Source organism: Salmo trutta, chromosome 34 (assembly GCF_901001165.1).
Source record: "Salmo trutta chromosome 34, fSalTru1.1, whole genome shotgun sequence".
In the NCBI taxonomy this organism is placed as follows: Eukaryota; Metazoa; Chordata; class Actinopteri; order Salmoniformes; family Salmonidae; genus Salmo; species Salmo trutta.
The window spans coordinates 16,124,507-16,152,245 of record NC_042990.1 but is presented as its reverse complement, the minus strand read 5'-3'; the positions used below and the strand labels follow the sequence as shown (position 1 = coordinate 16,152,245).

General features: G+C 39.8%; 1 protein-coding gene across 4 annotated transcripts; it reads right to left on the bottom strand.

Moving 5' to 3' along the window:
- Positions 1-695: 695 nt before the first annotated feature.
- LOC115173694 (death-associated protein kinase 2) lies at positions 696-26,761 on the bottom strand. Of its 4 annotated transcripts, none has more exons than XM_029732009.1 (12): positions 26,501-26,761; positions 11,904-12,064; positions 11,304-11,525; positions 11,011-11,149; positions 10,387-10,516; positions 8,435-8,483; positions 7,675-7,701; positions 5,699-5,851; positions 5,245-5,290; positions 4,215-4,304; positions 2,374-2,460; positions 696-2,044 (listed from the first exon to the last, which is right to left on the bottom strand). In XM_029732009.1, the coding sequence occupies exons 2-12, from the start codon at positions 11,966-11,968 to the stop codon at positions 1,964-1,966; spliced, it is 1,089 nt and encodes a 362-aa protein (XP_029587869.1). In that variant the 5' UTR covers positions 11,969-12,064; positions 26,501-26,761; the 3' UTR covers positions 696-1,963. The 4 variants fall into 4 exon arrangements, with proteins under 4 accessions (XP_029587869.1, XP_029587868.1, XP_029587867.1 ...); XM_029732008.1 differs by lacking the exon at positions 26,501-26,761 and adding an exon at positions 26,305-26,469; XM_029732007.1 differs by lacking the exon at positions 26,501-26,761 and adding an exon at positions 19,771-20,006.
- Between the last annotated feature and the right edge of the window lie 978 nt (positions 26,762-27,739).

The following is a 27,739-nucleotide window of genomic DNA, read 5'->3' as shown; positions in this document are numbered from 1 at the left end:
TTACGGCTTGATTACAGATTGATATGATTGCACCTTGAAATATTGTTCTATTGTTCATGTTTTGTTTTTGTGTCGACTCTTTAATAGTAGCCTATTTAAAACATGATATTATAGATTCAAATGTTATTCCAAAATGCTTTATCGCTCACAGAAGTGTATTCCTATAGGCCTAGACTACTTTAGTATACGCCTAGACATTTCATGAGACTATTTATTATATCAACTAATTTCAAATTGATAATGGACCACATTAGGCTATTTATTAATTAACTCGTTTTTTTCTGTATTGTTAATCTCACGTCAAATCATTGATGGCCCAATCCATGTATTCGTTTCTGTGCTTTATGGTTTGCTCCTGCAGAGGGCGACAAGACTGTAGGGAACCGGTTGGAAGCGCTCATCAGAAAGGTCGTTTTTTAATATACAAATTAATCTATTTTAATGGGAAAATCCTCAAAATAGTGTAGAGCTTCAATAATGGGTTATTACACAATGGTCACGCTCCTATTTACCCAAACACTTTTTTGAGATGGATGCTACTTAATAACAGCAGTCAGAACACCAATGACACATTGCAGAGGTAAACTAGTGCCGAGCTGCAAAGCTCTGGTCCAAGTTAGAACATTAAGATCTAATTAAAAAGAATGGCCTGCCCTATTTTTCTATTCCCTATGATTTGAAAAGTTTGCAAGGGGCATGATTCCAAAATGTATTCACAAAACCTGTTGACAACAATGTTATTTAAAAAAAATTTAAAACACACTTAACACAGACAGTCGTTAGGTATTATGATATAGGTTATGATAAAATAAAACAAAAACATGTACATTCTTAAACTTCTTTGAGAAACAGAAAACAAAAATAGTTCTCACAAAAATACAATTCATCGACCAACATGTCACATTATTTGTCATGCATTACTGTATGATCGTGTCAGTAATGCTACTGGTTCAGTAGAGCATGGAGTGTTCAAAGTATTCACTGTATGCAGGAAGTCAGTATTGGATTCGTAGAAACACAGAACTAGAATTCCTTCTTCATCCTATTTCTATGAGTAGAACCTTTAAAAGTTGATTTGCTGTGCTATTTATACTGGTTAGTTACCTTAAAACATTTGTCGATCATGCATGTACAATACGAGAACACTTGGTAATCATGTTTAGGACACTACGATATAGATATTGTATAGCATTATATTGTATAATTGTATTACACTGTATATAACATAATATATTCTTATTTGGTAATTTAATGGAAGCTTAATAAAATTGTCAAAAACACATTTGGAAGACTAAAACCTACTAAATTCTGAAGTTTCCGTTCAATTTCCATCCACCCTTTTAGGGGAAAAATACTAGATGTACAGACATGCCTCAGGTTTAAACACCCTACATGGTGCAATCCAGTACTATACATCCCCAAATCAGTAACTTCACCATAAGAACAATATTGTCACCGCCTGCTATCAGTTGACCTTTACAACTGCAAAAGCACCATAAAAACATGCAATAAACCACAGTAATACTGAGCAAAGCTCGAAAAACAAGTCATGCTTGGTTTTCTTGTGTTTTACCCCATCAAGCCTTATATGACTTCTCACTCACAGAATCCATCACACACTTGTATTTGTGCTCTTAGTAGAACTACCTTCACCACTTTCAATCCACCTGAAGTGCATTGAGCCTAAAACTAAGCCTTGACAGGCCTTTTGGGAAATAGTTTGACAGGCAAGAATTGTTCTGTAGATTCCATTCCACTTCATCAGGGAAAAGTCTCATGTAGGGACATAGAGCCTGAAAATTCCTTCTTGTGTGCCCAGCGCTTGTGTCAGCCTGTGTCTTGGTCTTACCCTCCCTCGAGGTCTGGTAAAGGGGGAAGGCAAATACTGTAGGCCTGGTTGGGTCACGGTTACGGGAAGTGTGCACTGCAGCTTGATGCATTGTCTTCCCCCTGGTGGTCGAGTCTATGAACTGCTGCTAAGTCGCCGGCGAATGAGAGATGATGGCTTGGTCTCTGTGTCCTCCTGGTCACTCTCACACTGTCTCTGATGACGAGGAGAGATATAGCAGGTTAGTTCTCTTTTACCTGACTCACACTATAGGGCAGACACAAATCATAGTGTGCTGGCTCGGTTATTTTCTTTGACATTGTTCTTTCCAGAATGGTTCCAGCAACTATGGTGCATGTACAACATTGCTTGTATTTGAATACAGTCAAGTTCTTTGCAATGTTTTATGTTTAGAATACAATTTTTGCAATTAATAGCATTTTTAGCAATAGAGGTTGAAATAGGGGGCACTCTTTATTAAAATAATGTAATAGGTTTCGTTCAAGTGTAACTCTTAGTTAAACTGTCATGGCAGCCTTACTCACTAGTTCCTCGTCCGCCAGTGCACTAGTCTTACATAGCATCTTCAGTCGATGCAGCCGGTTACACACCCATACCATGTTATATGACATCTAGAGAGAGAAAGAAAACAAGAAAGAAAGAAAGAAAGCAAGCAGAGGAAAGGAGATATGAAAAGAGAAAGAAAGGAGGAGGATGTCGAGGGGACGGGAACATGAGAGTCAGATGTTATAGACAGAAAAAGACAGTGTTATTTGACACTACGATGTATACACCCTGCTTCTCAATGTACACTGAAGAAAAATAAATGCAACATGCAACCATTTCAAAGATTTTACCGAGTTACAGTTCATATAATGAAATCAGTCAATTGGGGAAAGGGGGATACCTAGTCAGCATTGAAAATCCCCACAGTGGCCTCCCTGATTCTTAAATGGAAGAAGTTTGGAACCACCGAGACTCTGCCTTGAGCTGGCCGCCCTGCATAACTGAGCAATCGAGGGAGAAGGGCCTTGGTCAGGGAGGTGACCAAGAACACGATGGGGACTCTGACAAAGCTCTGTAGAGATGGGAGAACCTTCCAGGACAACCATCCCTGCAGCACTCCACCAATCAGGCTTTTATGGTAGAGTGGCCAGACGGAAGCCACTCCTCAGTAAAAGGGTCATGACAGCCTGCTTGGAGTTTGCCAAAAGGCACCTAAAGCACTCTCAGACCATGAGAAACAATATTCTCTGGTCTGATGAACCCAAGATTGAACTCTTTGCATCCAGTCTGGAGGAAACCTGGCACCATCCCTACGGTATAGATATTACTTCAACCCTCACCCCACCCCCTCCCCTTGCCCCCACTCTTCTGCGGACATGACAACTCCCCCCACCCCCCAATATTATTAGCACTCAGTAACGACATAGCAAAATACCTAGCGCTGCTAATGACGTAGCTAACTATATAGTGCTGCTATGGTCAAAACTAGCGCTGCTAATGACGTAGCTAACTATATAGTGCTGTTATGGTCATAACTAGCGCTGCTAATGACGTAGCTAGCTATATGGTGCTGCTATGGTCATAACTAGCGCTGCTAATGACGTAGCTAACTATATAGTGCTGTTATGGTCATAACTAGCGCTGCTAATGACGTAGCTAGCTATATGGTGCTGCTATGGTCATAACTAGCGTTGCTAATGACGTAGCTAACTAGCGTTGTTAGCTAGGTTTGCTAACGATTTAGCTAACTTGCTACCGCTGCTAACTACGTAGCTAAATAGATGGCGCTGCTAACGTCTTAACTACGTTGTTAGCGATTCTAACTACGTAGCTAACTAGCTAGTGCTGTTCATTTGAACAAATATCACAGGCAAAAATATTTCTAAACTCCTTAACAAATTTGCGGCCTGAAATATTTTGATGGTCTTTGAAATATTTTGCTGGCGTTTCAAATATTTTGCCGCTTTTCACAAAACTTAACAGCATGAAATATTTCTCTGGCCGAAATATTGAATAGACCGAAATATTTTGCAGCTTTTGCCCAAACTTCAGCCTGAAATATTTTGCAGCCTACTAAACTATTTTGACGCCTTTTAGCAAAATCCGCAGCCTATTATTTTGAAAGCTGGTTTGCCCATTAGGGAGTAGACTTGAAAAGGGCCATTCGAACAAAACGTTGCCGCTTCACATTCATGTCCTATTTGTTAATTTAGCTCTAGAAGACACGCATTGACTCTGTAGCAATGACCTCAGTTTGATTTCACTATCTGTTTAACAAAACACATGCACATTTTCAAGATTTGAGCTTCATTCAGTGGCATAATAATATGTGATATGGCATAAAATGATATGATATAAATAGGCCATATATCCTATTCACCTTCCATTTCCTCTTGGCATTGAACTTCTTAAAGTTCTTCATGTTGATGGAAGAGCGATTCCTGTTGGCCACCTGTTTCCGTGTCAAAGGCTAAAAGAGAGGGAGAGATAATAAGTGAAGGAGATAAAATTAATCAATGTCGAGATTAAAAACAAATACACATATTAAACGTGCATTATACCGCAGCCTTGTTGAATACTCATTTCTGATTGATTAGAAGGGAATTCTAGAATGGACATTAAAACCAGATAACGGGACACCTTGCATTCGTGAAGCAATAAGCGCCTACACATGCAAACTACTTGCTACAAAGTTACAGAAACCAAATCCAACAACCACACAAACGCAGGTCCAACGAGGAAAAAAAATAGCTACTATTGATTTGTTTTTGCAGATATATTTTTTGGAGCATCTGATGTAACGTGGTGAGTGATGAATATGAATTTCTCTGGTCCCTACTGTTGCAGTCATGACGCAAGTGCTATCAAATACTCCCACGTTTATAGTTTGACCAGCTGTTTTCAGCAACTGATATATTTTAATTTGCTTGTCATATTGGCAGGTTTGCTAGCAACAAACTATTTAGCTAGCTTCTAGCCTAGTGTTTGATATGCAATGCAATCTCCTCGTAATTAACAGTGTTGAGTGTCCTGACGAGAAGGCAAACTTTTCTAGCTATGCCAGGCAAAATTGGACATTATCAGCTCATTGTTATGGATGCATCCAAATAAATGTCAATAGAAAACAGCTACTGCAGAGGTCGTGACTGTGTTAGCCGTTGGATAAGAACGTTGCCATGGAACATAAAGAACGAACGACTGGGTCGCGTGTCTATCCACCGGTAAATGTGTGCTTATGGTATTGTTTTCTTTGGCAACTGTGGTATAAGCGGGATAAATGCCAACGTTCTGTACTTTACCTCTGCTCCGCCTCGTCCATTATTTCCAAGCTAATGTACAGAACGTCAGTGTTTATCCTTTCCATATTTAACAGTTTGTATGGAGCAAAGCCTTGTGCTGCTGACTCTCACCTTGATCCAGGGGTGCTGTAGACACTCCTGAGCTGTAATTCTCTCACTACACATAGACAGACCGACAGAGAGACAATAAGATCAGTGCACACACAGACACCACAGGCGGTCAGACAAAAGGTCATCTATTAATTTGATACGCGAGTTCATATTCTATCAATGGCGTCTGAAATAGAAAGCTGTTCATTCTCAGCTGTCGTTCTCTCACTACACAGAGACAGACATGTAACCACAGAAAGTTAGACAAAGGGTGATCTATTCATACAATATACAGTTCCTATTCTATCAATAGAGGCTGAAAAGAAAGTATAGTGGCTGAAAAAAACCTAGTATAGTCCATTTAAAATAGGTGCAAAGTCACAAAATAAGTGATGCTTTCACTATTCCAGTCACGTTCCATATTTGTCTTGACATCATAATAGGCCAAATTACCCATGACCAATGCATTATTTACTTCTGATCTTTCACTAAGAGCTTCTGGATGAAGTCTTTGGCCATGGCGCTGGTCATGCTGAAGTGGTGGTCGTCAAACTTATAGTTCAGGGCTATGATGTTCCTCAGCGTCTCCTCGTCCGTGTCCCCTTGGAACGGGGACATACCACTCAGTCTGGAAAAATAAAGGGGAGTCAGAGGAAAGAAGGTTGCTGTTACTATTGCCCAATTCCAAGTCAACAGAGAGGAAGATGGCGCTATTGCCACATTGTTAATACCTATCTGATTAACTCTGGAAATAGCAATGCTGGGTGATTTGAAAAGTCATAGTCAATCGATCAATAATATAATAATACTTATAGCAAAAATTTGTATCTTTAATTTACAATCTGTTGAAACAATGAGAATAGAAAGGTTCAGACCTTTTGTGAAACATCACAGCACAGTTGAAACATATATGGCAAACAGAAATCAAAACTGGATGGTGTTCAGAGATGGATAGGAGGGCTTGAGGGTAGCTGAAGAATGGGACTAAAAACAAACAAAAGATAGCTATTGTAAAATACACTGTGTCCGTAAAATGTATATAGTATGTATAAGCTAGAAGTGGAAGCCTAAGTGTTGTTGTCCATTAGTTTAATCCAATTAGGGGAGGGGTGGTAGAGTTAGGAGAAAATAGTAAAGAAAGACAAAATGATATAAACTCAGCAAAAAAAGAAACGTCCTCTCATTGTCAACTGTGTTTATTTTCAGCAAACTTAACATGTGTAAATATTTGTATGAACATAACAAGATTCAACAACTGAGACATGAACTGAACAAGTTCCACAGACGTGACTAACATAAATGGAATAATGTGTCCCTGAACAAAGGGGGGTCAAAATCAAAGTAACATTCAATATCTCGTGTGGCCACCAGCTGAATCCTGTGACACACCGCCCCAGACCCTCCACGTCCAAATCGATCCCGCTCCAGTGTAACGCTCATTCCTTCGACGATAATCGCGAATCCGACCATCACCCCTGGTGAGAAAAACCGCAACTCGTCAGTGAAGAGCACTTTTTGCCAGTCCTGTCTGGTCCAGCGACGGTGGGTTTGTGCCCATAGGCGACGTTGTTGCTGGTGATGTCTGGTTAGGACCTGCCTTACAAAAGGCCTACAAGCCCTCAGTCCAGCCTCTCTCAGCTTATTGCGGACAGTCTGAGCACTGATGGAGGGATTGTGCGTTCCTGGTGTAACTCGGGCAGTTGTTGTTGCCATCCTGTACCTGTCCCGCAGGTGTGATGTTCGGATGTACCGATCCTGTGCAGGTGTTGTTACACGTGGTCTACCACTGCGAGGACGATCAGCTGTCCGTCCGTCTTAGGCATCTCACATTACGGACATTGCAATTTATTGCCCTGGCCACATCTGCAGTCCTCATGCCTACCTTGCAGCATGCCTAAGGCACGTTCACGCAGATGAGCAGGGACCCTTGGCATCTTTCTTTTGGTGTTTTTCAGAGTCAGTAGAAAGGCCTCTTTAGTGTCCAAAGTTTTCATAACTGTGACCTTCATTGCCTACCGCCTGTAAGCTGTTAGTGTCTTAACGACCGTTCCACAGGTGCATGTTCATTAACTGTTTATGGCTCATTGAACAAGCATGGGAAACAGTGTTTAAACCCTTTACAATGAAGATCTGTGAAGTTATTTGGATTTTTACAAATGATCTTTGAAAGACAGGGTCCTGAAAATGGGCCGTTTCTTTTTTTGCAGAGTTTACATATACACACAAAAATATATAGGGGATTGGAAATGATGCAGACAATTACATTGATGGAAGTCACAATCTATCTGCAATATTAATGCTTATCTATCCCCACTCCCCACCACAAAAAATAAATAAATAATAATAATCATTAAAAATGAAGGGTTATGGTAGGTCATGGGTTGATTTGGAATTGGGCATATGTGTGAATCCAAACGTACAGTAGCACCCCCCTTTTCTCCCCCAACTTACAGTATGTAGGTGATCACTCCGATGCTCCTATAGGGGGAGGCCAACACAAACAAAGAAAAAACGTTGTTGTTGTTATTTTGCTCACAGAGGCCTAGAGAGACTCAGTTATTATCTCATTAGCTTAACTTTATTCCAAAGGATGTAGACATTAGAGCTGTTGTGGTGAGTAGTTTTTTAATGCTTGCTTTTGTATTTCTAAAAGCACTATAATCAGCTGTCTCTGGGCAGTTTCCTGTTTAAGGTTCTGGTGGAGAGGCATGACACGTCGAAAACATAAGCCTGTCTGTTTGTCCCTAAAATAAACCTCAAAGATAAACACAGCCATCTGAATGCTCCTTTACTTTTCGGGGATAGTCACAATGTGAAGTGTCCTGGGGTAATTATTGTTCATTGTTCTTTTTTTAAGTCCCTCAGTTTTGAGCACCATTTATTAACATTGTGCTGGAGCGTGTCTGGGTACACTCATATTCTACTGTACTACAATCAAATCCAACCCTTTAGACTCCGACCAGTTCATTTCTGAGTAAAAAAACACCGTATTTGATTTGATTTAGTCGAAACCCACTAGAGAATCAGATTGTGATACAGTGTTTTAACAGATAGGGTGTACCTAATGCATTTAACCAGAAACAGTCACACTGTTTAGGGAATGCGTGCCTACACATGTCCAAACGCATCCCAGGGGCTTATTCATCAAGATGGAAGGGGGTCATTTTAGGTGTCTGTATATGTTGTAAGAGAGGGCAGTACACACACTCACCACATGTCGACAGCTGTGCTCAGAGGTTCGTAGTTGATCACTTCAGGGGCTGAGAGAGAGCGAGAGAGGAAGGCAGTTAACCCCCAACAACAACAACTGCTCCCTGGGTGCTGATGACGTCAATTAAGGCAGCCCCATGCACCTCTCTGATTCAGAGGGGTTGTGTTAAATGAGGTGGAATGCATTCAGTTGTGCAACTGATTAGGTATCCCCTTTCCCTTGTATTTACTGAAATGCTGTACCGCTATACTGCTTTATCTACAAATTCTACAAATTGTATTTCATGCCAATAAAGCAATCGGAGAAACTTGTCATAAATGCAGCTACATGCATAGACAAGCCCAGAAGGCCTGTCAGACTTCACACTGCCTGAAGGAACAATTTCACATTTTTAAGAATGCAAACTGAACACTGCATTCATCAGAAAAACATGAATAGAAGTTCCTACAAGTCAAACAACTCCAGTGGCTTTGAGATAACTTCCTCCACCAGTCGCATTGTATTATTTAAACCTACCGTACTGTAGCTGCTACTGGTGGGAAAACACATTTCAATTCCAAACAGGAAGAGCTTTGGAACCATGCCAACCTTATCATGCTGGCCAAATCTGTGTTGAAGCAGCTAGTTTGACAACAGCTCTTTGTCTTGGGGCAAACTACCTGTTGTTTCAAAATCTAATAGGATTTTAAAGATATTTTTGCTTTGTTATGCATTTTTGCTTTATGATATACTGTTTTACTAAATATGTAGATTTTAAATATGTACAATATAATTATTATATTGATAAGAGGTTTCTTAAATTATCTGAGTTGGAGGTGTATTTTAGTTATGACTGAAATAGCGACTATCCTACATCCTCCAAATCACTTCCTGTTTCAACTGGATTTGCAACCCCCCTAGTTTATCATAACACCATCAACCCAGATCATGACACTGCACTTCTTTCACTGTCTCCATGGAAAACCCTGGACCTGGAAATACGCGCCAACTTCCACAGAACACAGTAGGGATTGCATTACAAAGGGCCTGTTCCAATTCTTTAATAATTCATCTGTTGTGAAGGGTCATAACACTCCTACAGTCTTCTAATTGTCTCCAATTACCCTAGACCGCGCCCCTTTCCATCACACCTGTTTCCAGGCCTAAATTACGCCACTTTTGTCTTTTTCCACCCCTTTCAGGTTATATTTAAGTGGCATGCTCCTTCCTACACACTAGAATAGTTTGCTTGGTGATGTCACGAGGTGGCTCCATCCTGTCATTGTGCTTGATATGATTAAGTAAGTGCCTTATATTGTAGGAGAAATGTTAACCATGTATATTATGCTGCCTGAACTTGTTATGTTGTATCCTTTATATCCCTGCTATGCTAATAGCCCTTTTGTGTTTAGTCCTGGCAGCCTCCTTAGTTTGTAGTTATATGTTAAGCTCATTCCCTATAAGTTACCTGGCACTACTTTGTCACGTCAGCAGCTTTATGTTGTGTTCCTAATGTTTCCCTTTTGAATCTCCCTTCTAGACCACTACATCCAATCCTATCTCCAAGGCCTTACAAGCCACATCCTAAAGCACAAGCCCTACCTCTGTTCCAAAAAACACTCCCCCATGTGCCTCTGTTCGTTCCTGTGTTTGAACTTTGTTTAATAAATACCCCTAAACCTGGATTCTGGTTCCATCTCCTGATTCTCATTCTGACTGAAGCACCATGGTGGCAGAAACCATCCTGAACCTAGCTTACAGTTTGTCCTAGTCTTTTTCTAAAGTATCCATCCTCCCTCCCTCCCTCAATCAGTGGTGGGACAATTGGATATAACAAAAGCGATGCTTTCAAGAATCCAGTACTCAAGAATCCAGTCATGTCAGGAAGTGCTTCACAGCAAAAGATGAGGAAGGATGCCTTTACATGGTATTTAAACTGGGCCTAACACATATGAAATGACTGTACTACTCACGAATATACTGGGGGGTGCCACTCATGCACTTGTACTCCTCCCCTGGCTGGAAGCGGTGGGCCAGCCCAAAGTCGATGATCTTAATGTCAGTGTTTGGCGCCATCTTGGCTGACAGCATGATGTTTTCCGGCTGATTGGGGAAGGGGAGTAAACATGTTACATGCAAAATGAGGTCAATCTGACCATAATGGTCAATTGCATGCTGACCGACCGGCACGCAAACAGCATGTTCATCAACACTAGTGAACAGGCACACTCTGTTTAGTGGCACCTGTGGATACAAACACGACCATGTGCGGTAAGCGTGCGGCATTGGCATTTCTGCTAATAAGTAGCAGTATCAGCATGTTTGTCTTATGTGGTTTTGGGATGGATGAATACAGATATGCTCTTTTCACTTCAAGTACTTATGCCTAAAAGCCTAGGATTTTGGATTTAATAAATGGACAGGCTTTGATGTGTTACTATTTTCATGCATACTACTACATTAGCAGTGTTATTGGGGAGGTAAGAGGTTAGATATAAATCACTACCACAGACTATTGCAGCACTGGATTTCTAAATGTCATATGGAGTGAGTAACAAACTAAAGATATGTAAAATCAACAAACTAGCATAATTTACCTTTAGGTCAAAATGGCCTATTTGTTTGCTGTGCATAAAGCCCACACCCAGTAGTATCTGCTTCATAAACTCGATGGCTTCGCTCTCTGTCAGGTTCTCCTTCTCAGCAATGAAGTCAAACAGCTCTCCTCCACTAATACTGAAAGAGGAAGGAGGAAAATAAATGGAGAGAAGTGTTAGAACTTAACTCTACTACATAATTCAGCCACTTCATGGAATCAATGACTTGCCCTGCATGTATGACCTGGGTTCAAATAGTATTGTTTTCTCTTTCCTCCCTTCCCTCCACTCACAGCTCCAGCACCAGCACCACCTCGGCCCGGCTCTCGAACACATCCTTTAGGGCCATGATGTTGGGATGCTGCAGGGCCTGCAGGACCTCCACCTCCCGCTCCACGTTCTTCCTCTCCATGCCCAGCCGGCTGCTGGCGCACTTCCTAATCTTCAGGAACTTCCCAGCCCAGTGAGCCCCCGTGGCCCGCTCGCGCACCTCCCGCACCTGCCCAAAGTGGCCACTGGGGTGGCGACAGAGTGCAACAATGTATTTACTTGTTTGGAAACATCTTGAAATGGGTAGGTACTACCTGAGTTTGTCCAATAAAAATATGTTCCTCCTGAACACAACACAGATTTATTTATGTAGCTGTTCTGCAATGTAATTTGTGATGTTGAAAAGCAACAAGACTTAGACATGAGTAGTTTCTTTCTATTCACAATTCGGTCCGTTTCTTTATTATTTCAATTGCTTACGTTGAATTTTAGTTAACATTGACCTATGCAACAAGACAGCATATGCAAAATAGACCTTGAAAAGCAACTGAATTCAGAGTTATAATACCTTCCTCACTTAAACAGCCTCATACAAGAATACCTTTTATAATGACCATCCTTACCTCCCAAGTACTTCTCCAATTTCATAGAGGTCTTCCACATTATCAAGCTTATTAAAGACTGCCATACTGATCTTCTCCTGTTTCACCTCACTGTATGTTACTGGTGGTTCACATCCATGTGCTGCATGGTGCTTTCAACTATGTCTTCACAAGGTCAGGACCTGAACAAAGAGAGAAAGAAAGCAATTAATATCACAGTTCTAAGGAAAATGTGATAGCATGCAGGGGTATTCAACTCTTACCCTATTAGGTCTAGAGCCTGTTGGTTTTCTGTTCTACCTGACAATTAATTGTGCACACCTGGTGTCCCAGGTCTAAATCAGTCCCTGATTAGAGGGGAACAATTAAAAAATGCAGTGGAACTAGCTTTGAGGTCCAGAGTTGAGTTTGAGGTGCATAGGGGCTGAATTGAATCCGGACTTTTTCAAATTATTATTATTACTATTATGGACCCCATTAGCTAATCGTTCTGGGGTCCAAACACAAGGCACATCCCACAAAAAACACCACTACATATTTACAACACAAAACCAATATTGACATGTGCACCTGCAACTCAAATGTTCAGACATATCTTCAGTTGAGGCTAATGGATGATTTTAGCTCAATCCAATCTGAAATATCTGAAATTAGGATTCTGCTCATAATAAGAAGAAGGCTCTATAGAGCTCGCCAGCTTGTAGTTCTAAAACACGGAAATGAGCTACCTCTTGTTCGTTCAGGCATCCCTATGGGAAAAATTAATGGCGAAAGAATAGGGTTCTGGAATAAACGCAGAAAATAAGGTCTGAGGTTAACACAGGTTTAGGAGATCTTATATGTTTTGTTATATGAGATAATAGCTGTCAGTTAACATGACCGTTATTAATTATGAAGCCTTTGTGTTTTTTTAAATTACATAAATTCTTCAAAATTCACAAGAAGTTACGCTAGTTGATCTCATAGAACAAAACGTACAAGGTCTCCTAAGCCTGTGTTCACAGCATTTATACAAAACTTCTACAAAAATGCCTTTCATTTTCTCCATAGGCTTTGTCCAACAAACCATGGCGGATTTAGTGCTTACAAAAAGACCCCATTACTGTTTCTATCTATTGCAGCACAAAAAACCACAAACAGTGATAGAACAATGACTCAACAGAACAATGACTCAATGAGGGTCATTCCATTTGATGTCAATCACTTTTTTAACAAAACATTCTATATGCATTTGCCCATGGTAGAAGTGGTCAGTTTCAACATGAATGCCAAAACAGTTAGGAGATTGAGGTGCTCAAAGTTGACCCATTTTGCATACCCACCCTACCCAGTGGTGGAAAAAGTACCCAATAGTCATACTTGAGTAAAAGTAAAGATACCTTAATAGAAGATTGCTCAAGTAAAAGTAAAAGTCTAAAAGTATTTGGTTTTAAATATACTTAAGTATCAAAAGTAAATGTAACTGCTAAAATATACTTAAGTATTGAAAGTAAAAGTAAAAGTATAAATAATTTCTAATTCCTTATATTAAGCAAACTAGATGGCATTATTTTCTTGTTTTTTAATTTACGGATAGCCAGATAGGTGCATGAATTTGACCATTTTCCTGTCCTGCTAAGCATTTAAAATATAACGAGTACTTTGGGGTTTCAGAGAAAATGTATGGAGTAAAAAGTACATTATTTTCTTTAGGAATGTAGTGAAGTAAAAGTTGTCAAAAATATGAATAGTAAAATACAGATACCCAAAAAAAACTACTTAAGTAATACTTTCAAAGTATTTTTACCTAAGTACTTTACACCACTGACCCTACCATGAGACATCCATATCTTCATCACTGGAAAAGATACACGGCTGAGTTTGATCATTTAAAAGCTTTCAAACAGGGTGTCCAACTATTTTATAATTTCGTATATAAAAAATGTTTAGTAAAAATGTTTCCTTTTTTAACATTTAACGTTAATTTTATTTTTTCTTTTTCACATATGTTGTAGCTTAGACCTTATTTTACATAATCTGAGGTGTTTGTGTTGTGCCCGCCTTCGGTTGAGACAGGGTGGGTGTCATGTTTTGGCTGATATATGTACTAAAATGGGGATACAATAGACATTTTAACTTTCAAATAGTAGCACAAAGATGGTGGAAGATCAACAGATCAGAAAATGTGACTTGAATGGGAATCAATGGTTGGAACCGAACCAAAAAAGAACGAAAGTGATCGCTAGTGTTCCGGAACAGAACGGTTATTTTCAAATCTTGAGAACCGTTTAATAATGTTATTTTTAGTTTAAAAAAATATTCCTAATTTCTAGAGTATAATTCTGTAATTCAGTGACATTATAATGCTAGTAATAGCATAAACACATTCCAATTCACGTCATGATGTTCAGTGCTTCAAGGCAAGCACACTCCATGTCCACCACTCTCTCTTGCTCTCTTTTTGGGCTTGCCTGTTTTGCATGATATTTTGGCATTAATACGTGTCACATATCAGTTTGCAAACAATGTAAAACATATATATCATTGAGTTAATAAAGCGGCATACAAACATGGTCTCTTTTTTGTTTTCTTGAGTAAGAGAACTCCAAAATGCAGGTGTTTCAGCCTAGCTCAGTGCATTCTGTGGTGGTGGGGCAAGCCAGCAGAAAATATGGAGCGTTACACTATGATTGGCTCAGTGTTCTGTCACTCATGGAGACACTACGTCACCTCCAAGTCTAAGGGTAGACTTCGAAAATGTTAGCCCATTGGGTGCTGCCATAGAGTTACATTAGAAGTGCCCATCCAAGAAGGCTCAAGGTCATCGGCCACAGATAAAATGACATCAATCACGTTATATCTACAGTAACTTTGACTGGACTGATCATGTCAACATCATACTTTCAAAATCTTAGTGAGCAGTCATCATCATGAATCAAGTCGACAATCTACTAGCAAATCCTTTTAATCTTTGTCATATGAAGAGAAATAATGAAGAGATATTATAGATTAAACGTATCGGTGCTCATTGGCCATTGGACATAAACATTACACAACAAGTTGGAAATCGCAAGATCAACAATGAGTGGTTTGGAAGGAATCAGTGGCTAACTGTAAGTTCAAGACAACTGGAAACTTGGGAAAACGAGCTACGACTGGGACAATACATTTTGAACTTTCATCCAACTCGGAATTGTAAATCAGGAACTCTGGCCTCTTTCTAGAGCTACGACTGAAGATCACTGACGTCATCATGATTCAACCTCTTTTTTTACAGAATTCCAAGTTGTCTTGAAAGCACCATAAATCCAAAGAATGCCAGACTTTGATGATAAAATTTGCCAACGAAGGACCACTGCGCTACCTTCCTGTTCCAAGTGAGCACAGCACAACAAAGTGAGTCCAAAAATGTATTGTATGCTGCTGCATAAATTATGTAATATGCCAGGGAGACATGTATATACTGTAGCTAAGGAAGTAATATGTTGTGTAGTAAGCTGTTAGTAGCCCATGTGCCTCACCCTAATAATTTGGTCTATTTTCACCTCTTAATTTTCACCTACTGTTCTGACTTGGTGGTGCACATGTAGCCTATAACCTGTTTTTGAGAAATGTAATAATCTAATATTGTAAGAGCTTTCATTGTCTGTTTATATGCCCCCTTTATTTATCCTACGGTTCTGACCTGGTGTACAGGGAGAACACTGTAAGAATGGCCCATGTTCTGAATTTTGTCGCTGTACATTTCAAAAGTGCTGAACAAATTGTTATATTGACGACGTCCGTCCTAGCTCGCTCATTAATGTCTTAATCGAAATTACGGATTGCCTCTTATCCGCTTGTCGTCCCCTTATGCCATAGTTTGTACATCTCAATTGTCAGTAGAAAGCACATTTGTTTAAGCAAGTAATCCATATCAGCTATGTTTTTTAAAAAGGCAGTAAATGAGAATGAATAAACTGTTTCGCTACCAGACAAGGCTCCGCTGATAGCCAGGTGTAGCAGTGGTAAGGTGTTGGGAATGCTGTTGGGACAGCTTTATGTACGCCCTAAGAGTTTGAGGGCACTGTTTGTCACCGTTATAGTGCAATCAATGTATTGTTTAGTATTGTGTTGTGGCTTTGCTGGCATGTATCCCACATTTTTCACTTTTTTTGTCCCAACCAAGATTTACATGCTAAAATCGCCACTGATCTAGACATTCTCACATTTCTTTTAGACTAACATTTAGTTTTCAACAGTGGCGATTTGTATAAACCTAGCTGTCTGTCTCTCTGACATTTGCAACATTGTTTCAATATTCAAATTCAATCTCGAACTGTCCCATAGTAATGAACGTGTAGGGGTCGGGATGAGGAATAGAGGCAGGCAGCGTTTCTCCGCCAGTCGAAATCATGAATCAGTATCATTTTTATGGATATATTCAAAGAAATGTAAATTGAAAAAAGGTCAAATAAAACAAAGAACAGCTAGTTTGCAGTCTTTCCAGCTTCAGTTTGAAGTTATTGTGTTAGTTGTGTTGTTGGCTAGCTCCTCTGAACAACAGTGTTCTAACAAGGGATAACATTTTCTATGCCAGGTGAAATTGTGCCTCATTAGCTCATTGTTATGGATGTATCCAAATAAATATCACAACAAAACAGCTTAAACAAATGCAGCTACTGTTGTTATTCTGTCTGCACTGTTTGATGTCACTGTAAATTAGCCGTAGTTGGCTAGCTAGCAAGCAAGGGATAAGAACGTTGCCAGCCAGTATGGCAATGGAACATTTAGAACAAACAGATACAGAACAAAAAGACTGAACGACTGGGTCGTGTCTCTGGCAACTGAACCAACAGAACGAACGACCAGCCGGGCTTGGGTAGCAACCCTAGATTTGTTTAGGGACTATATCTTGTGGAAGGATGAAATAGTATGAATAAATTCATCAAAATAATGTTTTTAATGAATATATGTCAATCATTATTTGAATATGTTGGTAACCCGGTGTATAAATGTGATAATTCCCTCGAAGCCGGTGTTTGGACTTAATCTCGAGCCTAACAACACCCATGCCAATATATCCCCCAAACACCAGCTTCTCGGGCATTATCACTTAATTAAATGGTATCAAACTACACAATTTATCTTTACCAGTGATAAAGACATGGATGTCTTGTGGTATGGTGGAGTATGCAAAATGGGTAAACTTTTAGCACCTCCATCTCGTAAATGTTTTGTCAGTTCTGACCACTTCTACTATGGGCAAATATGTATGGGAAGTTAAGTTCAAATCAAAAAAGTTATTGAAATCAAATGGAATGACCCATAAGCCTTTATTAGCAGTGAACGCGGAGGGACTGAAGAGCGAGACAGTGTTTTGAAGAGCAAGTTCACAGAGTATTACTCTGCCTCTACCCACAGTATGAAATCAAACGTGATTAAAATAACAGGCTAAAACCCTCAGAAAGCCTCAAGTGTCAAAGTACATCAGCCCATGCATCAGTGAGTGTTTTTTTTCCCCCCTTAGTCATGTAATGCGGCCCTTTTGAATATTCTCAATGGGGATTGGTGATCAGTTTTGAAAGGATTACTGATGTTAATTGCAGGGAAGAATTATCCTTGTCGGCGTCCAGTCGTGCCTAATATAATGAACCAAATACAGGGAGGGTGAAAGAGAGGGAAAGAGAGAGAAAGAGAGAAATGCTGACAATGAGAGAAAAGCATGTTGTCTCCAAAAACCAGCATCATAAAGACAGACACAGACAGACAGACAGACAGACAGACAGACAGACAGACAGACAGACAGACAGACAGACAGACAGACAGCAAATATGGTGTGAGGGAGGGAGGCAGAAAGAGACAGAGAAAGAGATAAAAGAGAGCGAGAGAAAGGGAGTGAGGACAAGAGGGGTCAACTTCAACGGTCTGCAATCATATAGAGGTAATGTACATGCGCCAAATACAACTGGTGTAGACTTAAATGTGTCTATTTGTGACAGCATCTGAGTGTTTGTGAGTCTTCCTGTATATATACTAACTACAGAACACAATAATATCTTTCACTCTCAGACTCTGTCTGACAGTTTTTATGTGCATGTCCCCTCCCCTGCTAAAAATCATTCTCAGATATTGTTCACGCCCATGTGTTACAGTAAATTCTATCCCAGCCTCTCCCAAGAAGACATTCCCGAGACTGACCTCATGATCCACCCCCAGCTTCCCACCCCAATACCGTGAAGTCAACAGCACGACAACATCCTGAGAACAACTGCGTTGATTCAAGAACCAACTCCCCCGCAACTCCAAAACCACCCCTTCCCCAAATTACACTACAGTGGAACAATGGCCCTTGTCTATGAACGGTGTACTATGTCAAGAGGTCTGATAAGCGGCTAAAAGTGAGGCCTCGCTCCTAAATGTGGGACAAAATAGACAGACAGACCGTGGCTTTACTGTCTTATCTAGGACACTCTATTCTGAAGAGTAAGTGTGAAGAAGCGGTTATTTATGGGTGCCACCAGCAAACTGGTGTGTGTGTGTGTGTGTGTGTGTGTGTGTGTGTGTGTGTGTGTGTGTGTGTGTGTGTGTGTGTGTGTGTGTGTGTGTGTGTGTGTGTGTGTGTCTGGCTGACTAGGAGCCCCATAAAACAAAAAATGCCTTGTTATCATTCATCTATCCTCACAAGAGATGAGTCAGAGATAGACAGTACAGTTCAGTTCTGATGAAAATATGCCATCATCATGGAGTGTAGAGAGACTGATCTGTTCTGAGATAACTACTGCTCAACCCACTTGACTTCAGTGTGGGCACAAGCCATGGACCTGTACCATGTAAACAGAGTGCATTCTATTTTGCCAGGAGCAGGGCTCAAATTTGCAACCTTCTGTACAACAACACACACCACTCGAAACCCACTGTATTAGCCAACTGAGCAAGAGACTAGTCTGGCACATCCATGAGCAACAATTGACGTTCAGCATGTCACCAATGTACTCCAGCCAACATGCTACGGGGCAGGAGTGTTTCACATCCGATTCCCGTTTAGATGGAGCATTTGGCTTGTTTCGGCTGCCGGAGCCAATACACCTCTAAACAGAACATGTAAGGTCCTTGGACTATAATGAGTAACATTAGGCTCATTTAATCCATTACTGGGCTACTGCAGACCCTGACCACACTGGTGTGTCTAAGGTAATGTGATCTGTTCATTTTTCAACATTATGTTGAGTTTGGCCTTCCCCTGTGTGTGTTTGTGTGTAAATATAAAGTCGTTGACCAGCTAGTCATATGATAGCACTTGTAGAAAATACTAAATTGATCACCACATAGAGCAGAAGATTTAGAGAAGATTATGATCATGTGGACACCGCAATAATAATATGTGTAAGCTGAATCGTTTGGAATTAGGGAACTATGAAAGTCAATGGAGAGAAAGAGAAGTGAGGGTGCCTAAACGTTGTGCAAAAAAATATCATCAGAAACTCAGATGAACCAGTTAGGAAAAACAATCCCATAATTTACTCCAAAATAAATGGTGTGTAACGTGCCCAACTTTCTCATTTTAAAAATGCCAAACTTCAGATTCTGACAATCCATTACTACCATCAGAAAATAGCAGAACACAACCCGAAAATAAATGTTCTATTCCAAAAGGTATTGGACAGTTTTTCATCAAACTCAACTAGTCGGGAACGATCGAAAGATTGCAGCAGTGATGCGCAATGGTCTTTGAGCGAAAAGTGGGTGATGAGAGCGGCACATCGTTTATTATCATGAGGTTATAATTTATTGGGTAGCCTGGGTGGTTTACACACACACACACACACACACACACACACACACACACACACATATATATATACAAGCATAAATCAGAGAAAACACAAAAACAAAATGCGTCGAGAAGATCGTCAGGAGAAACACTCACCCAACTGAATGCCAGACCAGGCTCTTTTGCAAACTGAAACAAATAAGTGTTTGTTCTTCTAATGCGTTGCAATGAATTTTTCTCGATGACAAGTAGTAGGGCAACTAGTCAACGACGTAGCAAACTTCCATGTGCATGTGTAGATAGGCCTACAGTCAGAGTGCTTTACAGTTAACCGTGGAATGCGGAAAAGTTCATCTTATTTCTGCCCCTCCTTCGGTTTATGCGTATCTTCGTTGGGAGTGCTTGCTGCCTAGATGCAAACCTGCTATGACTAGGTTGTCACTAGTTACCACAGTCACAAAGACAACATTGGCAATCATAACAATTAATGAAAACAAAAAGGTTTTGGTATAATGTTAGCAGTGGGGGTAGGTTTAAAATCAAAGTTTTAAGAAGAGACATTTTAGAAATAGGCGGGGTTTGGCCATAATTATGACTTTGTAGCTGTGGTCTCCAATGATAACGACACTACGGAGTTCCTCATTGTAGTCATGAATTGCTCAAGGAAACAACGCAGGCGCGCGCACACACGCAGATATTATATACAAAATATATGGATTTGAAACTCTAACAATGAATATGTTATGATGACTACTGGAATGTGGTACTTGTACAATACAGACAACGCATTCCTATTCTATTAACACACTAATCTGAGTCTGAAGTTTAGTTGTAAATTGTAACAGTGGGAGATATCACGAACAATGTCCCTAAGGAACATCAGGAGAACATCAGCTAGACAAAAATGAACAACGTTCAACCCTATGCAGCAGTGTTGTAGTACTCGAACCGGTCTCGGTCTTTTATAGACATGATTGCGCAGTGGCGAACCTATCGGACATAGGTCTTCAGTGTGTGACAGGTTCGTGATTCTGGAAGGACAGCAACGGTAATACCAGCGCACTCGTGTAGGAGAGTGCCCTTTTTGTAAAACACGACGGGCCAATGGTGTAGTGGAAGCTATGCTGGTATATACCGTATACCCACTTTTTCCCCCCAGTGGGTATTGCGTATACTCAGTTCTTAATCCCCACGGATGCTTATTAAAGTAGTGTAGTGGAGGTATACGATTTATCAATTATGTAGTACAATAGTGAAATCATACACAAAGTAGCCTACACAATCGCAAATCACGTGAAATGTGTTCACATGCGCGATGCACACAGCCTAGTTTCAGCAGAATATAATATGTAGGCAGCAAGCGCGCGCAGCTCTCAACTGGTTTTGGCATGGAGCAGTTTACAGAAGAATGACATCGGTAGCCAGTAGGTAGGACATTTCAATTTATGATATCTACCAGTAAATGCTAACTAAGGCAACAATAAGTATGTAAACCAGGTACTGAAAAAGTTTCGTCTGAAGTCTTGGTTAGTTGGCTATTTGTGATGTGCAATTCAGTCATCATGAGCTGTTTGCATCAGGGCATACAGTAGGCATGAGTGGGCCTTCGTGGATACACAGGCACACCCACTGGGGAGCCAGGCCCACCCAATCAGATTGAGGAAAAACAAAACAATTATACATTATTATTACAAAAAACACAGTTCCACTCACCAGCTGATGATAATTTGAAACAATCCTTTCCTTCAGCCAATGACCAAAAGCACACTTTTTGGCCTCATGGGTGGAATGTTATTAATATTTTTTATCATAAATAATAAAGACGATTTTTTTTTCAGGCAAAAATCTGGTGTTTCTATGTCAAACAGTTTTGTTATATCTCAGTCTTCTGGGATGTATATAAATATTAATATTGGGATGCAAAAAAATAACTATCTGACATGGTACAGGTGTCTTTTTTAAGCCCTTAACCATGTGAGGTGTGTACTTTTGTTTCAAAGTAGATTTGTTAAAGACTACCTATAATCCCTCTGTGTGACCCTGATCTAGCCCACTGCAGTAAAAGGTTAACTTCTTATTGAAAGTTATTCTTGAAAAGGGAGAAGCTAAGAAATTAGCAACAACATCCTCTTCGATAACACCCGCTGCAGCTGCTGCAAACTAGTTTACAACAAAAGATAGCTAGCTAGACTGTGGGAAAAATACGGCTTGCTATTGCGAAATGACCTGTTTTGAAAAGAGAAAGATTTTTGTAAAAATGGTCCCACCCATTACAAGTCAAAATGTGATTGGTTGATTCCACTGTCACTCCAAAATGTTGCCCTAATACAGTGGAATGGCAGATTCCTTCTAACTAGCTTCTGATAGACTAGCCAATGGCTGATTTAGCTAGCCCCAGAGACGATCAAAGAAAAATTCAGATTGGACATTTTTTTCTATTCAGTGTTAACCCTTTCCTTTCCAACAACAACTGAAGAGATTAAATAAGAACATCATTGAAAATAGCATTCTAATTATTATTGTTATTATTTTATAAATCCTTAGCCCTTCTCTGAAGGCGTAGAAGGCCCGCATTGTTCTCCACTGTGTTTGGGTTAGTAATAATTTGTAGAGTAGCTCTATTTGTCCTCAGCATGCATTTTTTCACCATTCTGAATGTCAGACAAATCTATATGTTTACCTGAAATATGAACACAGAAATACTGGACATTTTGAACTTTTGTTATGGTGGTAATTTGACAAAATCACAATTATGTTTTTTCTGGTCTCAGTCTTGACTCGGTCTCAGACCCCTTGTTCCCCGCCCGGTCTCGGTCTTGCCCCCCCTCCAGTCTTGGTCTTGACTCGGACTCGATTTGCTCCGGTCTTGGTCTTGAATTGGTCTTGCTTTAGGTGGTTTCGAACACAACACTGCACTGTAGGCAAGTCTATCCTAGCTGCAAAACAGTGTTTTCCCTCATTAAAGCGGCTGAATCACTTTGGTTCTTTTCATGGTTATAAATATATTTCACTCAAAAAGTACCCTGGCTTACTATATGAGATAAGTCACAACAAACTTGTCAAAACACTGTTATGTTAGTTGTCGGTTCACTTTCATGTCAGCTGACATCATGGTATTTCATATATAATGCCAATTATAGCAGGTCCCACAAAGTGACACAGGAGGTATATCATTTAGGAAATGTCAGGTGTGTTTGCACATGATGTTAACTTTAGATGCACTCACACCAGCAAAGTACACAGATCATTACATAATCAACATTTGCGAGCTTTAAGTCAAAACTATTCACAAATCATTGTCATGTTCAGCATTGTGCTTGTCTGACAAGGCTAGAATGGAGTACCCATACTGCCATACACAAAGTCAGACCTGGTTTCAAGTAGAATTTAATATCTTTCAAATGTTTGAGCCTTCTTGGAGTGCCAGAATGGCGGGGTTTGCATTTTTGTGACTATTCCATTGGTCCCAATGTACCAAGCAAGCTCAACAATTTCTCAACAAAAGCTCAACAATTTCTCCTTTGGTTGCAGAGCATTTCCAGACCACTAAGGATTACATAGTACATTGATTACAGGAACTACTGAGACAATGATATACATGGTGAGACATTATCCTTGGCCATGTCATAAACTTTACAATTTTCTTATAGAGTAAAGACATCTTTCTGTAACGTTTGTGGTTGGAGTTTAGGCCTGTGATCAGATTTTTCTATTGCATTGGTGAAAATATGGATAACTAATTTAACAATATCAACAGCTACAATCATTATCTATGAACATCACAGTCCAGGGGACTATTTGGTGTTGTTCACTAAGATGATCTAGCAGACAGATTAACACCACAGTAGTATCTAATTGGGTTGGCAAGTACAGTATCAGTCAAAAGTTTGGACACAGCTACTCATTCTTGGGTTTTTCTTTATTTTTTACTATTTTCAACATTGTAGAATAATAGTGAAGAATCACACCTCCTCCTCCATGCTTCATGGTGGGAACCACACATGCGGAGGTCATCCGTTCACCTATTCTGCATCTCACAAAGACACGGCAGTTGGAACCAAAAATCTCAAATTTGGACTCATCAGACCAAAGGACAGATTTCCACCGGTCTAATGTCCATTGCTTGTGCTTCTTGGCCCAAGCAAGTCTCTTCTTATTATTGGTGTCCTTTAGTAGTGGTTTCTTTGTAGCAATTCGACCATGAAGGCCTGATTCACGCAGTCTCCTTTGAACAGTTGATGTTGAGATGTGTTGTTACTTGAACTCTGTGAAGCATTTATTTGGGCTGCAATCTGAGGTGCAGTTAACTCTAATGAATTTATCCTCTGCAGCAGAGGTAACTCTGAGTCTTCCTTTCCTGTGGTGGTCCTCATGAGAGCCAGTTTCATCATAGCGCTTGATGTTTTTTGCGACTGCACTTGAAGAAACGTTCAAAGTTCTTGAAATTTTCTGAATTGACTGGCCTTCATGTCTTAAAGTAATGATGGACTATCATTTTGTGGGGTGGCAGGTAGCTTAGTGGTTAGAGCGTTGGGCCAGTAACCGAAAGGTTGCTAGATCAAATCCCCGAGCTGACATGGTAAACATCTCTCGTTCTGCACCTGAACAAGGCAGCTAACCCACTGTTACTAGGCCATCATTGTAAATAAGAATTTGTTCTTAAATTACTTGCCTGGTTAAATACAATTGTTTTAATCTTTGCTTATTTGAGCTGTTCTTGCCATAATATGGACTTGGTCTTTTACCAAAAAGGGTTATCTTCTGTATACCACCCCTACCTTGTCACAACACAACTGATTGGTTCAAACGCATTAAGAAGGAAAGAAATTCCACAAATTAACAAGGCACACCTGTTAATTTAAATGCATTCCAGGTGACTACCTCATGAAGCTGGTTGAGAGAATGCCAAGAGTGTGCAAAGCTGTCATCAAGGCAAAGGTTGGCTACTTTGAAGAATCTCAAATATAAAATATATTTTGATTTGTTTAACACTTTTTTGGTTACTACATGATTCCATATGTGTTATTACATAGTTTGATGTCTTCACTATTATTCTACAATGCAGAAAATAGTAAAAAATAAAGAAAAACCCTTGAATGAGTAGGTTTTCCAAACTTTTGACGTACTGTATGAGGTGATGACTAATTGAGCCCAGCTGTCTGCTATGCCTCAACTTCACTACATTGGTGTCAGAAGTGGGATCTGTTATGATATGAGACATTAGATATGCCAGTAAAAAAGTATCTCCCATTACTTTCAAACCTTACATTTTTGATAATCAAACATAATTGAATCTGTGAAGATTAAAGGGGTAATCTGTAAGTAATCAACCCACCACTGTTAATTAAACAGTTATGGGTTGGGGTTGGAGAAATGTTACCACTCTCAAATTCATAGACAGAGCTATGAATATAAGGTCTGACCATCTATGACATTAACATTGAATTTCTGGTTCTCATGAGGCATTTATAAGTTATATTTTTCAATAACCAATGGGTATAGGCCTATATAAATAATTTAAAAGTAAAACAAAAATGGATGTATCAATCGCAGATTGCCCCTTTAATTTAGCCATACCCCAGTAGCCTACAGTACTGTATATCCATATTTCAATGTAGATAAAGGTTACAACTGAGCCATAGTCAGAGCCACTACACAGTGCATTGGTCAGTGTGATGTCATGTGAGTCAAGCCCCTGGGAGCAGTGCAGAGAACGGTATGTTCAAATCAACAACCTGGTCTCATAGACTAGACGTAACATAGTAAATGTAAATCCGGGACACTCAAATTAGTATGATTTGCAATGTTTGGTATGGTTACACAAGGCAAAAGGTTATTTAAGGCAAAAACAAAAGGTATAACGTGAACATCTAGCAACCCAAAGGTTGCGTGTTCGAATCTCATCACGGACAACTTAGCTAATTAGCAACTTTTCAACTACTTACTACTTTTTTGCTACTTTGCAACTACTTAGTATGTTAGCTAACCCTAACCCTTTTAGCTAACCATTCCCATAACCCTAACCTTAACCCTTTAACCTAACTCCTAACCTTAACCCTAACACCTAAACCCTAAGCCCTAGCCTAGCTAACGTTAGTATTAGCCACCTAGCTAACATTAGCCAAAACAAATAATAATTTGTTACATATCATACGTTTTGCGAATTCGTAACGTATTGTATGTTTTGCCAATTCATATCATAAGAATGATAATTTGTAACATATATAAAATTCGTAACATATCATACGAAATGGATGATGGACATCCACAAATTAATACATACCATACGAAACATAATACACCACACTAAATGGAGTATCTCGGATTAATATATAGAATAACACGAAATGTTCTGAGACCAGGTTGCAATCAGAGCTCACGATGCTCTTTGCTCCAGTGCACACGCACCCAATTCCCATTACTTCGAAGTAGTACCACTACACACAACACAACCAGATTTACATTAGGGTATCACATAAAAATAACTAGGATAGAGCATTTGATTATACAGTAGCCTATACATTATGAATATAAAAGCCCTCCCGCTCTCTCTCTCTCTCTCACTCACACACACACACACACACACACATTACTGGGAGAGAATAGCATGTCATACAAAACACGACCACCGGTATTTACAACTGTGTGAATTTAATTCTACAATAGACCCACCTGGATAAAAATAAATACCTGCAAAATATTGGAATCCTTTTCTCGGAATGTAGCCTATTATAAGCGTTCAGGCAACGTTGTTTCGTTTGAGTTGCGACATACCACAGCAATGCAACATTGTCTGATACCCCCGCTATCGTTCTGCTTTTCTGTATGAGTAAATAACGATACCGTCGTTTTACGCACCAAAGGCGGCTATGGAAAAAGAGCTCACCTGTTTTCGAAACTGTCCGCGTGGCTGCGCACGAAGACGTCACGAATCGTGCCAGTCCAACAGAGGTCCGAAATAGAGGCACGAAACCGCTGTCTCAAACAAGAAAATCGTTGAACAAGTGTGCGGTTTGTATAGACTATATTGAGTTGTACAGGCATGCTATGCAATTCGAAAAAAACTAACCTGACAACCACACTTCCTAGATATGAAGCAACTTGTCAAGTCGCCATATGGGCTATTATGTTTCAATGATCCTATGCTGTAACACACGACGATGGTGAGATATTGTCAGCCTGTGTGTGTGTGTGTGTGTGTGTGTGTGGTGGCTCCCTATTGTATGGCTATACACACTAATTCTTTGAAATTAGATCAACGACATTCATGGATTGATGATGATGATAATTAATGATGACCATGATGATATGCAATTGGCCTATGGTCGTTTGTTACACGATGTCATGTTTTTATCATGGCACGTGTGCTGTATCATCCCCAAAACATTCTCTTGGGATGTGTTTGGTTCTTGCGCCGCTCTGTGGAATTAAAATTGAACTGTTATTTATAAGTAGCCTAATCCTACTGTAGTTCTGCCCTAATCCTTTCTCTTTACCTTTAACATTAGAATAACCACAAGTCTATGGCATAATACTCCGATAAATACAAATTATTTTTTAAAAAATGCATGGAATACACCTGATTTAATAAATGTAGCAAATTATTATTGTGATTATTGTTTTTATACAGTAATACACAGTAAGTATACCTACACGGATGGAGCAGAACAGTTGTGGACATAATATGAGCTCTTAGGAAAAAGAACTGCTCTAAATGTTTCATAATAAGTAAGTGCTATGTCACATGACAAGTTGAGACAATGGCAGCTACAGTGTAACTTACTTGGATATTTGTAGGTGAAAGGAAGTGGAGAGAAATGTCACAGAATGCAATACAGTTACTGAGACAGAGAGAGTGGTGTGTGTGTGTGTGTGTGTGTGTGTGTGTGTGTGTGTGTGTGTGCGCACCTGTGCCTGTGCCTGCAGGTTTGTTTATGTAAAATAAATATTTGTGTGTTTCAAGAGAGATGGAGAGATTTTTGAGGCATGGGGAGACAGCGAGAACAGGAGAGATGTGAAGATACAAATATTAAGAAAACGAACGTGACAACAACAATGCAGCTGTGAGAAAGATAACAGGACATTTTCCTTAATTCCTGCTAACTTTTCATTATTCAGTATTGAG